Here is a 14,694-nt window from a genome sequence, read left to right as displayed (position 1 = left end):
TTAAATACAAAAATAGCAAACAGATTTGCAGTTTATAGATTAAGGATGAAAAAAGAAATGAAAAAAGAATTATTAAACATAAATATTATGACAATAATCAATGACAATGCATAATGCAATAAAATAAATTAAAATAAACTGTTAAACTTTGCATAATGCAATAAAATAAATTAAAATAAACTGTTAAACTTTGTTTATTTAATTTCTTCCTTGTTTATTGAATAGTGAAAATATCATTTTGCACTTATCATTGGTTACATATTACATCCTGTTACAAAAATTACTAGCCAATATAATACTAGAATTAGTTATTTTGAATATTAAAAGCACAAAATAATATTGCTTTTAGTATTCAAGTTAAGTAATCTATCACTACCTTTCAGCATTCGATTTCTATAAAGACATACGTTACAAATCTAAAAATAATTTTATTAAGATTTTATTAAAGAAAAAGAATTGTGTCACAATCTACCTAAAAAATAGAATCTACCTGAATAATATTCGAGTCGATATATGTTTCGTAAATTTTTCTGAGGTTATGTATGTATCATTTCATACGCTTGCGCTACCCTCTCTTAAATTAGAGAAAAAATGATGGACCAATCAAAATCACTTCAAAATCGAGTTTCTGATGGCCAGACTTTTAAGGTCATTGCACGTGAAAAAATTTTAATCATAATCGTAGATCATAAGGATCATAAGGAAATTGATCAATCAGAATCAATTATTCTCCTTACAGTCTAAAAATAATCGATTGTAGTTGATCAATTCGTTTACAACCTTACGATTACTACTAAAATATTTTCACGTGCAATGGCCTTAAAGGGTCTCTAGTGTAAATTAACAGATTACTACTTGAACAGCTGCTAATTCATAGAAACTAAAATTATATTGTTTAGAGGATTTTATTGGGACCAACATTATCCCTTTCATTTTTCGGGAAAATGTTGTGTAACCCTTTTCACGCTTAAGAAAAAAAAGAGAAAAGATAAATGGTGCAAGAAGTTAAAAAAAAACAAGCTTTTTTTAAAAATGTCTGTCTCTTAATGATGGCGCTTGGCATCAAGTCACAATACGGCATGTTATTGGTTAGTTCGTATAAATAGAGGTTTATCAGACATAAAAATTCATTAAAATTAATTTCGAAATTACACACAAATATTACTTTGTGCTATATCAAATTAACATGGTTACACGATTATACATTAATGATAAAGATTTAGTTGATCGAGAAGAATCTGTATTGCACTTAATGCCATGTAAAATTTACGGAGACGAAGCTGCGAATGTTTCTTCTTTTTTCAAGCCCTATATTCGTAAAATCGATGAAAAACGTGAGTGACTGCGAACAGAGGAAACTCGTTCATATTGCATATAGTTTATATAGATAACATTAAAAATACAATTTTATAAAATTAATTTATAAGAATTAAATCGGATCTTTTTTAGTTTGTTAAGTAAATGATTCAAATGAATCAAATATAAAGTCATTAAAGGGAAAATTTAATATTTATAATATCAATATATTATTTGATTGTTTAAAGATTATGATTGTTCCTTCCGTGGCTATCCACTCCAAGGAAAAAAAATAACTGTACCTGCTGAATATAAAGGCATGATGTTTATGCAGAATAAAAAAGCAGATATTGAAAAAAATAAAGAGAGAAATTTGTATTGCACTGGAATCTTTTCACAATTTACATATTGGAATTATGATAGAATACCATCCAAGAATGATGCTCTTGCAGCTGCATTTGATTGGATTGATATAGCTAAAGTGGTAACTCTTATTTAATCTTTTCATAAATTATGTAATGCATCAGTTATCATTAATAATAACTATTCTAATAAATCTTTAATAACTTTTAGTTACATTCACCAGAAACATAAGTATGATATCAGAAGATAACACTTATTTTAAAAGGAAGATATAAGAAATATATGTTCTTATCAGATAATATATTTTCATATCATTCATGATAATATATTATCATATCATATTCATATCATCATATTTTGATAGAAAAAAGAGAAAGATAATAAAAATATATTTTGTATAACAGATTTATTTTTACAGCATCATAATTGAATGTTTATATTACAAATAATGCATGTAATCTAAGATAATTGAGAACCTATAGCTAAGTGTGAAGAGAAATAGTGGTGGAATTGATAATTAGCCTAATTAGCAGACATTAAAGAAACAGTTTTCTATTTAGACATCTGTGTGGACTTATTCTTTTTTTTAATATAATAGTATGATTATGAATACATTTTTGCAGATTCTTAGAGGCATAAATCTGTTTTATGTTTTAAGGTTACATGTTTTATATGAGTTTATATTTAGTTTTATATTAAATATGCATTTATATAGTGCTGTCGATAGCTTATGACCTATAATAAATTAAGAAAGGATGCATTTGGACATCCATACATGCTATCTTAATTATACAATTGTCAGATTTACAAAATATATTTTCCAGTACGTGGTATGCATTGAATTATTTAGGCCAAAGAATGTGATCGATTTGCGATAGCGTGTATTGAATGTGTGTGCACGACGCCTACAGAATTGTCTTCTAAATACACTAAAATGAAAAACATACATAGAATTAATGATAGTATGTGTCTTAAATAAAGTACATTCGTTTACATTATTGTTTATATTATGTCTTAATAGTCTTTTAATTACTTTATAGATAAATGAATAAGTTATTAATCTCAATCTGAATTATCTTTGGCATTGTAACAATACTGAGGTATATGATATTTCTAGAATTGAGACAGAACTCTGAATGATATATATATGAAATTACAAAAATTCTCATGTTTTCATGTTCGTTCATTTCCTACATTCTAAATTATTAAAGCCGCAATAACGAAATATAACAAAATATTTCTGTTCGTGATTCTCTCCGATGTTCTCATTATATGTATATATATATATATATATATATATATATATATATATATATATATATATATATAATTACTAATAAAATAACTTTTCATAGGTTCTAAAGGACCTATTTACAATAAGATTATAGATTTCTAAGGAACTATTCTAGAAAATAGGTTCGCAGCATATCACTTTGTTTCATTCATGCAAAAGCTCTCTAAATACTCATAAAATTGAGAAAGTAAATCATCTTACAGAGGTATTAGTTTTGTCGCTGTTGTTCGTATATTAAGCTAAACATATTTAATTACTTCTTACATATAAATTGGATAAGTGGTCTGCCTGTTCTCTTAGGCTGATGCTAGCGAAATGGAGTCTTAGGTGAACAAAGAAGATTCTCCCCGAAATGGCAGATACAAGCAGACTTAAAATTTGCTTGCTTTTTTTAATTTAATTTTTATAAACTGGACATTGTGTGTGTGTGTGTGTGTGTGTGTGTGTGTATGTGTGTGTGTGTGTGTGTGTGTGTGTGTGTGTGTGGTATGTAATATGTATATATATATAAATATATATAAAATTATATATATATATATATATATATATATATATATATATATAAATCATATTATTCCCGAAGATTCTAAATTAAATTTTCTTCAAGTTTAATGTTCCATGGGTGACTCTATGATTTTATAGATATCCATGAAATTATATGGAATTATAATGAGAATGCTTAAATCATTTACGACTTTCCTTACTACTTTGCATCATACTTGCGCAACATCATTTTTCTTCTTTCTTTTTTTGTACCCTGATCTTAGATGTGTTTTCATATATGAGATTAGATTTTCTAGAATGTAAGATATGTCCCGTTTGAATGAAGTTCTCGAAAAACTAATCACAAAAACTAATGTATATGGCAGTGATGATGACTGTAATATATTGAAGTCTCAAAAAACATCAATTTGTATAAAGTGCACAAGACACTGCAATGGGCAGTATATAAATAAGATACGCTTTAATATTGTCCGCGTATTTCCTTGTAATTTATAAAGTTTTCCAATTCAGTAAAATATCAAAAAACTATTATATAAATGCCACTCGTATATAATGTAAAGAAGACAAAATTGACAGTCTTATGTTTTACAAGTAGAACCTATAAAATCTCAAGCAAATAATTCACTTGGACCGATATTTATCAGACCGTAGTTGTATGGTAAAACTATTTCTAATAAATTTTGTACATCCGTAAAAAATGTCAAATCAAATTTTATCCTATTTATACATGTTGAAACGTGCCTAACTCATTAGCTTGCTCTTGATGAAACTTGTTCTGATCCTGTTGTTGCTTAATAAAGGCGCTCAATCTGTTCAATAAAAATTGTTTATCATGACCTTCCAGTACCAATTGGTTTTTTAATACTGTCACCATGTGCTTGTTCGCTAACCACATTACATAATAATAGTAGAGAAGCAGAGAAAGGATGACAAATGCCGGTATGCCAAAAGCAGCCGTACCAAGAAAGGACAGAGCCGATTGCAACCAGTTGGGAAATTGTGAGAATGTCGTAATCAATAATGTCCATACGGATTCCAATCCTCGAAACGATCCACATGATTTCGACGGCATGATCTCCGCGATGGAATAACCAAGCGGTATCATTGCCAGGATAAAGGAAATCAATAAAACAAACATGAATAGGCAATTCGACCTACTCGCACGATAAATCTTACTTGATGGTGTACTATTCACTAGACAAGTGAATTTTTTAATGTAAAACAGTAAGAACGTTCCAATGACGGCGACCATGGGTAATAATGGGGCAAAGAAGCAACCAAGCCAGCAAACCATTTGTGAATAGAAAATATCTAGCACATGTTTGGGTAAGTCGAACTCTTGCTCGCCGACGAAGCGTAAAAGTTTGTTCTCGGTGTGACGTGCGATTACTGATCGCGGAAAGTTGACGAAGAACGTCATAAAGAATTGGATGAAAATATCGGTGGTATAAAGTTTGAAGAATTGTTGTCCTACGAATGTTTCCCAACATAGCGGTTGTTTATTTTTTTTGTTGGTGCACTCATTGTCCGGGATCTTATCTGCTACGAGTCTATATAGAGATGTTAACAGAACAAGGAGGGAAGCGAGTCTGAGAAACATAGTTCTATATAACGTCACTCGGACGACATACGATGGATTGTAATGTTCTAGGGCGACCAGATAGCGAAAGAGAAATGGAACGGCTATGTTAAGTTCGACGATACATAGGTATGGAAGAAATTCGAAGAATAGATAAGTGATTTCGTAACTTTTTGCCGAGTGTGCCGACAGCTGACTGAATGAAAAATCGATTATATAATAAACAAATATACCGTAGCCACACAATACCGTGAAAACTAATAGATTAACGAACAGACGTATGAAAAGCAGCTTTGTCTTCTCTTCTCTTGTGCGATTTCGTCGTTCCTCCTCCATTTTTTCTGACTCGAGAAATGCTTTCATTTCGTTATATAGCGCTTTGTGTTTTATGCCGGCGGATCTCTCATTGTTAATGCAGTAATCCCATCCGCCAAATACTAGATTGCAATATCGATAAAACTGGCCCTCACCTTCTATGACTCTTTCTCTGAAACCTTTTGCAGCTGATCGTACGATCGCTATCAAACTAACGATGAAGACGCTAATAATGGCGCAGATGTAGGCCAGTGGTGAATTATAGTAAAAATTGGTACCTATACTCTCGTAAATTTTGTGCGTGTATGAACCGTAGAATAGTAGAGTGTGCTCTAATATCCCACCGTCTTGCATGATCTTTACTAGACTGTTATTTTCCTCAGTCATATTCCGATACAATTCGGAACAACAGGCTACGCTGGCGGCATCATTAGGTGAACATGTTTCGTTCTGGGGCACCTCCAGCACTATCGTCGGTAGTACTATCAGCAAGAATATAATTGCGAATAAGATCAGATTCAGATACATCAACCACTTAATGAATAAAAAATATGCCACTATGCCCATTCCGAAATTTCCACCTATTTTTTTGAGACTGTCGTTCCATAATTCCATTTTGGAATAAGCTTCTTTCATTCTAATGCGAAATTGCTGCCAAGCTTTCCTGCGCTGCCATTTTAGCTGCTCAAAGCCTTGAAGCCGTAGCTTCGTGGCACTCTGAAATACATGAGTTTACTATTACTGCCAAGTCACATTTAATGTATTATTAAAATACGAGCTTTTTAAAGTACCTGTAACTGGTTCTTCAATTGGATCTTCTGAGACATGCATACGGGCATGGCCTTGATTTGCATTATTTCTTCCCATGTGCGCTCCTCATTGGATAAATTTTCCGACAGATCCGGCAACATCGATACAGCCGCGTCATGTATGTTGGTTGACATACGTCTTGAAGTCGTGGTACCACGAGATCTAGTACTTGTACGCCTTCTCAATGTAGTTTTCGTGTCATTTCGGATTCGTTTCACTGTGGCTACATCAAATGCAAATGTAAGATATAAAGAAATTTATTTGCAATTTGTTTCTCAAAATGAAACTTACCAACGCGGGATTTTTTGCTAGGAAGTAAAGTTGCTATATGCGAGGGATCCCTCTGCAATGCCTGTTGCAGATCCGCTTCTATAGCCGCTGGATAACTTTCTTGATAGAATTCAGCGCCAGCCTCCTCCCATCCATGTCCTCTATCGCAACCCCTTTTTTTCCTTTCTCCACCCGACATTTTTAGGATATAATCCTTATCTGATCTTTAAGTAAGTCAATTGCATACAATAAACACAATTTAATTTTTGACAAACAATTTGTACGATTTAATGCATGATTACAGCAATTAGTCTGTTTATCTCTCCTATTCAAGAAACTTTGTCAAATTACATCTTACATGTTGCTCGAAGACAATCATAGATGATATTGCTCATTTGACAACAATGCAGTAACTGTGGAAAAAAATAATAATGATGCAATCATTCCCGAAAGATGTATTAATAATAAAATAAAATAATATCAGTATACATATATACATACAGTGAGAAGCAAAATTGAACCAAGTATTTTTGCAAATATCTTTGTAAATAATAATAAATTATTTATGCTTTGTAATAGAGAATGAAAAGAACGTATTGCATATATTAATTTATAATTGTTTTACTGCAATTAGCAGATAACAATTTTGTTCTATTTTTTTTATTTTGCCAGTTATTCATTTATATTTCTGGCTCAATTTTGTACTAAATGTTCGTGTATTTTTTACATTCAATTCTGCATGAAGGCCAAGATGGTTTACATTCAACACATATAGGTCATATAGAAATGTATTAGTAGCAGTTTTCAATCAATCATTGAAGGTAACATATCTAAATTGAGTATTTCGCCGTAATGAAACGTATAACGAGAAACGTTCGAGATGCAATAATTTTTTTGCTAAAGAAAGGAATGTTAATCCGCGAAGTATGTAAAAAGTATTCAGTATCTCAATCTAGTGTACAAAGAATCAGAAAAAAAATATTGTGACGATATTCCTAGACCTTCTGCATGACGTCCAAAGATACAGTACAAGATAAGAGAAGTCTCGTCCGATTGGTATTTTCAGGAGTAACAAAATCAGCCGTAATAACGGGGAAATCATTACAAAATGAGAAAGGAGTACGTTGCAGTTGCTAGGCCGTATGACGAGCTCTGAAAGAAATGAATTTTAAAGCAATCGAGAAAAAAGATAAATCAATGAGAAATATTAAAGCTCGTTTGTAAATAATAATAAATTTTTGCGAAAAAATATATGTATTGGTCAGTGACTAGAAACGAGATCGTATGGTCAAATGAGTTAAAAATTAATAGATTTTTGTCTAATGGACGACAATGGGCCTGGATACGGAAGGACTCTTGCAAAAATGAAACATGAATGAAATTAAAACTTGGAAGTGATCTATTATGCTCTGGAGACATTTTACAGTGAATGATGTTGGATTATTGACTCGCATTAAGGGCAGAATGAATCAAATGAATGTATGTAAAAGAAATTTTTAGATGTAGAATTATGCAAAACTATAAAAAATATGCCAATTTGAAAATATGCCAATTTGAAAATATGCCAATTGATGAAAGAAATATCGTGTTTCAGCATGATAGAGATCCGAAGCACATGGCAAAAAGCGTGTAAAAATGGTTGAAACTGCAATTATTTCAGGTTCTGGACTAGCCAGTTAAAATTCAGACCTGAATCCTATACATGAGAAAATCTCAAAAAAACAATTGCGAGATGAATATGATTCCCCTCCAAGAAATCTCGACGAATTATGGGAAAAAATTGAAGAGCAGTGGTATGCAATTTCTTTAGAAATTTGTATAAATTTAATGGAGAGTATGTCCAGACGAATTGCAGCCATTTTAAATGCCAAAGGCTTATGGACAAAAAATATTAAACATTAATAAAACTCTTATTTTCTGTTATTTTTTGGAGTGGTGCATAATTGATTCATAACAAAAATTATGTAATTGCTAAATTAAAGAGAACGTCATGAAATTGTTACACATTTGTTATAGTAAAATAAGTGTTAATTAATATATGTAACAAGTTCCTTTTGTTCCTTATTATAATATGTAAATAAATTATTATTTTCTACAAAAACACGTACATTAGTTCAATTTTGCTCCTCACTGTATATGTGCACACGTACACATCAGATATGAGCAGATCAGACGAGAAATCTCTAGCAATCATTGACGGGGGATTTCCGCCAATCGATATTGATAATATTTCGAGTAACAATTTAACTCCGATCGTCCGAGGCCATGACCCCTGATGTCGGTCGCACCAGTTTTTTAACACTGCGAGATATATGTAAATGTCGCGCGACGTCAAGACAACTCGCGAGGAACTCCTGATCAACGTGGTCGATGACACCGTGTTCGACGCTTCGGCTCCACTAAAATCGTAACAGACAAGAATAATTTGCAAAGGGTTATTGGTGCGAGCCTGCACATCGGCATCTTGCTGTTTGTCTCATATGTCAAACTCAGCGCAGCAGACGGCTAATAATAATGAAGTTACTAAGAGGATCGCCGAACGCGCAAGGACCTAGATGGCGTCCCGGCGGATCGGAGGGTCCGAAAAAAAAGAGAATCTTGCAAAAGCGAATGAAATCTCCTTTGACTATGGGTGCGTTCCTTTATTCACTCCGAGTACTATCAGTATTACGAATAGCGTTCCGATATAGAGAGCAGTGCACTACGAAAGTACAGCCTTGAATTCTATGACGTCATTGATTTTGACGTACTTTCTGTTGCGTTAGTGTCGGTTCACAATAAGTATTTAATCTTTAAGCCGTAAGAAATTGACTAATCATAGTCGAGTATTTTTTTCATATTCGATTATAATTGGTCAACATTTATTGTTTTCGATCATATTATTATATTATTCGCCATATGCTTCGAACTCATGCGCCATACATATTTCCGGACATCTTAAAAGAAAGAAGTATCAAAAAGTATATCTCTCTGTCTAACCTCTCGCGGACACTGTTTCTTATGCAGAAACTATAGCAATTGCCAGTCCATTTTATAAGGTCTATGACTGGTGCGCACTGAGTGCACACTCGCTGCGGATAACGTGTTTCACTGCATTTTAGTGCGCACGAAAACGGTGCGTGTTGTTTCATTGGGAAGTTTCTCTTTTTGCATTTTAGTGCAAGAATTCGGCACGAGCTTCGAGAGACGGTTGAGTGCAAGATGGCAGCGCGCGATTTTAACGATATTTCGAATACTCCTTTAGCAATTGCTAGATTTATTATCTTCATCATCATCTAGCAATGATGAAGATGAATTTTTTATAAAAAAAAAAAACCACAAAAAGTTCCTAAAAGAAAGAATTTTATTATTTATAACATAATTTTACGGATAATAACGTAAGTCATGATTAATTATTATTTATTAAATTATTGCTGCGCAGGTATTATATTATTGTATTGTATTATGTGAAATACTATAAGTACGATCAAATGCTTTGAAGCATTTGTAATGTTACATTGACTGTAGCCTATATGTCTCTCTCTCTCTCTCTCTCTCTCTCTCTCTCTCTCTCTCTCTCTCTCTCTGTGTGTGTGTGTGTGTGTGTGTACATATTACAAATAATTATATATAATATATTATTATATGTATTATATATAATAATATATAATAATATCTAATATATAATAATATATTATAAATATTATACATATATAATATATATAGAAACTCTATATATCTTCATATATTATATTATTATATATATCGTACAATCCTACTTCGACCGGATCAAGTGTGCAGTATGTCATTGACTTTAAAATTAATAATAAATCTTTCCATAATTAATTTTAATTCAAATAATTTTTATCAAAATATACATCACAAACTGCACTGAGAGCGACGTGTTTAGCTGGGAAAGTGCAAGAAACTCGCACTTTCAATACATTCGAGCAGTGCCGCCTGAACTCAACGAGTTTTCAGTGCACACTCAATTCTACCCAGTGAAAAACGCTATAAGTATGGACTGCCAATGGCTAAGAGCTGCGGCACATAAAAAAACTTAAGCAGTAAGCGAATTAGTCAATCAGTCCAGAACGTAAGGCAGTAATATAAGCAGTAGCAAATCCATAACGTTGATTTTCTTATTGCTTAAGTTTTTTTATGTGCCACAGTCCTAACTTCACACTTGTTGTTAGAAATACATAATCAAAGACTGGCGAAAAAGCAACTTTTGATTGGTTCACCATCTTTTGGCTATTTCTACTTATTTTCAAATACATTAACTACATTAATCTTTTGCAATATTATAATTTAAAAATATAAGTGTTTTAAAAATAATAAAATGTGTATATTTATAAAACTTTACATAATTATATTACCAATTTATTAATATATATCCTTTAATTTTTATGATTTTTAATTAATTAATTTATTTTTTTTGCTATTTATCTTTTTCAACACAAGAACAAAAATTAATATAATACTATTATACTATTGTTACACTATAATATTTTTAACTTTTTGATACACGATTGTCAAAACAATCCGCTGTGAAATCAATACAATGACAGCTATTCACAAAGTTAGAGCAGCGAGAGAATCCATCGCGGAAAAGCATCAATAATAAACTTCGGGGTGTGCGTCACGACGGGGCCCGACCACGAACCAATCGTGAAAACTCGTAATTATTTTGCGAAAATATACCACCTCAGTCAGGAATCGAACCTGGATCTCCTGCTTACCGGGCAGGCATCTTATCCTTTCGACTATCGAGGCATGTGATGATATTTATCGCAAATAACGTGTTTAGAATAACACGTCAACAATACAATGATACAATATATATATATATATATATATATATATATATATATATATATATATATTACAATATACATATATACATGTATTCTTTCGAATCGCCACGACCGATACTCCAGAGCGATGTTGGTCTCTCACTCGATGGATGCAGGTCGGACTGCAGCGGTGACACCCTCCAACACCATTGGCAAATATACAAATAATCCTCCTGGAGCACGACAGGAGAGATTGCATCAAGCATGGCTCGAGCCCCCGAATAAGAAGGGAGGGTGTGCGTCACGGCGGGGCCCGACCAAAAGGAAATTTCGAGAGATGCAAATATTGATGTCATGCCTTTTTTAGAAAGGATTATTACACATATTTATTATTATTATAAACTTTATTACAATATAAAATAAAATTTAAATAAAAAGATAAACCCATTCATTTTTTATATTGGTTTATCACAATTAATTAATTTATGATTATATTTTGCAATTTTAGTATCTTTATTATTTAATAATATATTATCATGCTTTCCATGTGTTTAATACACATGCACAATATACTTAAATCAATACCATGCAAAGTAAAAAATATCGCTATTGGTTAGAGTGAGATGATGTATATTTCTTTCTTTCTCGTAGGATTTAACTAAAACATGGCGGATCAGAGTCTCTGATTGGCGGATCAGAGTTGTGACTAGTCTTTGATTATAATGTCTCTATTGTTGTCAAAAAGAGGCGACATCACTAACCAAGAACTAAATATTAGGTATAGTAGATGCACACTTGGAAAACAACGTGCTTCTCGTACTTTTTGTGCTTCTCGTGCATCTTTATTAAAAATTAATAATATCAAAATATCATGCCAACTTATTCTTTTGTGAAGTACTGTAGTACGCATATATAAATAAATAAAAAGCAGCCAGTGGATAAACTTCTTTAGATAGATCAGAAATTAATTTAAACTTAACTTAATTACTTATTAACTTAATATAAACAGAATCAAATTTATTTTGATTTATTTAATTAAAAATAGAAACACAACATATAAAATAATTTTTGTATAAAAATATAGCTTGATAAACATAGTTGATTTGAATTTCGCGCGGATTCTGATTAATTAAAATCCGTTGTACATATTTGGCAATTATGATCTAAAAATATGGATGGAGTCTGTTGCGCGAAGTAGCTGAAATTAGCGGTAAGGGGAAACTACATGCACTCCGACGTTCTTTGGATATATTCACAATTTTATGTGAAGACTGTTATTTATATATATATATATATATATATATATATATATATATATACGAACCAATGATTCTCAAACTAAGGATTCTTATTAAAAAGAATCTATATGAAATATTTTGTATTGTTATTTTCATTATTATCTATATATTTTTATTTTAAAGAGATAAAATGTATATACTTTTTCTGTAAGAAAAGTATTTCTGTAAGAGCAAATAATATTTAGTCTTAAAATTAGCTTTTATAAAAGTTACATTTTGAAAGACGTTTACAAAAAAATGAAGTTATTTTATAAATTTGTACAGAACTTCGAATAAATTATAGAGTATATATTAAAAATTAAGAGAGAAAGAGAGAGAATTTACTCATAATCCTGATAGCAAAACCTGCAAAAACAGATTTTGAACAGAGCCTGCTACCAATATTTGATAGCAAAAAAGCAACAAATTGCACACAGGATCTGTAATATCTAACATTGTGAGCAAACTACCTCTAAAATATGATAAAGCCTGCTGATATACTATGCATATTTTTGAGGAGAGTTTGCTCACATTGTCAGATATTACAGACTCTGTGTGCAATTTGTTGCCTTTCTGTCATCAAACGTTGGTAACAGGTTTTGCTCGGTTTTTGCTAGCAATCTACTGGTATAGCATGTCGGCAAACTTTGTCATATTTTTGAGGACAGTTTGCTCACATCATCAGATATTACAGACTCTGTGTGTAATTTGTTGCTTTTTTGCTATCAAACGGTGGTAACAGGCTGTGCTCGATTTCTGCCACCAATCTGCTAGCATAACATGTCAGTGATGTCAGCAGGCTTTGTCGACAAATCCCGAGTCTAATGCGGACACAGATGGCTATGGATTTCTTGTCAATATCTCGATCGAATTTGTTGCCAATCTGCTAGCAAATTGCATTTTGCTTGCTGGGTAATTAAATAGTATTATTTATATATATATATATATATATATATATATATATATATATAATTATATGAAATATATAATTATATTAATATAAATATAAATATGTACAGATATACATATATCTGTACATATATCTATATGTATTTACTACTTTAATATGTACATAATAACTCATTATAAAATTTTAAAATTAGCACAAGTTTGTGGTTACACATGCATTTACTTTGAAAGCAAACACTTGGGGATCAATCATGTAACTTTACGTGAAATTTTTCATTTTTTATTTTTCACTTTTTACTTTTCATTTTTCACACCTTGATATTTCACGTGAAACTTTTCACGTACAGCGATTATGTATGTAGTTTGTAGCGTGGAAAGTGAAATCATGAAATATAGTTTCATAGATTTTATAGCTAATAAAAATTATTTTATTGGTACAGTATTATATACATCTTTTAATAACTAATTGTACATGTACTACGTACATTTAATCCTAACGTAGCCCTAATCTTCTCTAATTCCGAAGCATATTTATTAATTCCCTAGATTTCCGCCTTTCCGCCACCAAGGTACATGACGAAAAGTTCACGTGAAAAATTTCACATTTTCACGTTTGAGAGAGTTACATGATCTCGCAAAATCATACATAATCGTAAGTTCACATGAAACTTTTCACTTTTCACATTTCCGCCCTAGGAGAAAAATTACATGATTGATCCCCAGGGACTCGGACTCCCGAATAATTTCGAGTCAATCTGAATCGACCCGATGCACATGTAATTCTCCCTTACCATTCATCTCACTGCCCCTTGCCCTAACTGGCAGTATATGCTCCGTCCATATATTCTTAGGTCAATGTTGGCAACATTTTTCATTCAAAAGTGTTATAGGATATGCAGTCCACTGGCAATCCATACTTAAGGTTTGTTTTTTATTCCTGAATTTTCTGAACTAGTGCAAGAAGTGTACATTAAAGCGTTTTCTATTTTTGAAATGATATTGTTCGTTATTCCAGTGTAACAGAACTTAATTCACGAGTTCACTGAACTGGCTGTACTGAGTTTAGAGTCAAGCAGTGCAGAGCAAACGAAATTCAATCAGTAGCGGTTTTGAACACCATAAGATATTAATCAGTAAGTATGAAAGTAGAAACTTTCTTAGAATATAAATTTCAGTATCTCATTGATATTGTTTATATATTTTAATACATAGTACTTGAGATATGCAAGTTAAAATTGTAACAGAGCATCCGAAAGATGCTCTGTTACTAGCGCGCGCAAATGCGGCCCGCGCCATCCGAGG

General features: G+C 31.8%; 2 protein-coding genes across 4 annotated transcripts; one reads left to right on the top strand and one right to left on the bottom strand.

Moving 5' to 3' along the window:
- Nucleotides 1-642: 642 nt before the first annotated feature.
- Nucleotides 643-2,664, top strand: LOC105422694 (ribonuclease H2 subunit C). The gene is made up of 3 exons (XM_011632176.3): nucleotides 643-1,334; nucleotides 1,545-1,780; nucleotides 1,870-2,664. Exons 1-3 carry the CDS (start codon nucleotides 1,187-1,189, stop codon nucleotides 1,888-1,890), a joined length of 405 nt encoding a protein of 134 aa, XP_011630478.2. The 5' UTR covers nucleotides 643-1,186; the 3' UTR covers nucleotides 1,891-2,664.
- On the bottom strand, nucleotides 2,049-9,106 carry LOC105422695 (transmembrane channel-like protein 7). 3 transcript variants are annotated; one of them, XM_089080727.1, is made up of 5 exons: nucleotides 8,582-9,106; nucleotides 6,790-6,844; nucleotides 6,453-6,655; nucleotides 6,143-6,384; nucleotides 2,049-6,068 (listed from the first exon to the last, which is right to left on the bottom strand). In XM_089080727.1, the coding sequence occupies exons 3-5, from the start codon at nucleotides 6,628-6,630 to the stop codon at nucleotides 4,179-4,181; spliced, it is 2,310 nt and encodes a 769-aa protein (XP_088936853.1). In that variant the 5' UTR covers nucleotides 6,631-6,655; nucleotides 6,790-6,844; nucleotides 8,582-9,106; the 3' UTR covers nucleotides 2,049-4,178. The 3 variants fall into 3 exon arrangements, with proteins under 3 accessions (XP_088936853.1, XP_088936852.1, XP_011630479.3); XM_089080726.1 differs by having other exon boundaries at nucleotides 6,453-6,844; nucleotides 8,540-9,106; XM_011632177.3 differs by lacking the exon at nucleotides 6,790-6,844 and having other exon boundaries at nucleotides 8,540-9,106.
- Between the last annotated feature and the right edge of the window lie 5,588 nt (nucleotides 9,107-14,694).

Source organism: Pogonomyrmex barbatus, unplaced genomic scaffold (genome assembly GCF_055798465.1).
Source record: "Pogonomyrmex barbatus isolate J1 unplaced genomic scaffold, ASM5579846v1 scaffold4, whole genome shotgun sequence".
Taxonomy (NCBI): Eukaryota; Metazoa; Arthropoda; class Insecta; order Hymenoptera; family Formicidae; genus Pogonomyrmex; species Pogonomyrmex barbatus.
The sequence above is the reverse complement of the archived record's forward strand: the minus strand, read 5'-3'. Positions and strand labels throughout refer to the sequence as shown.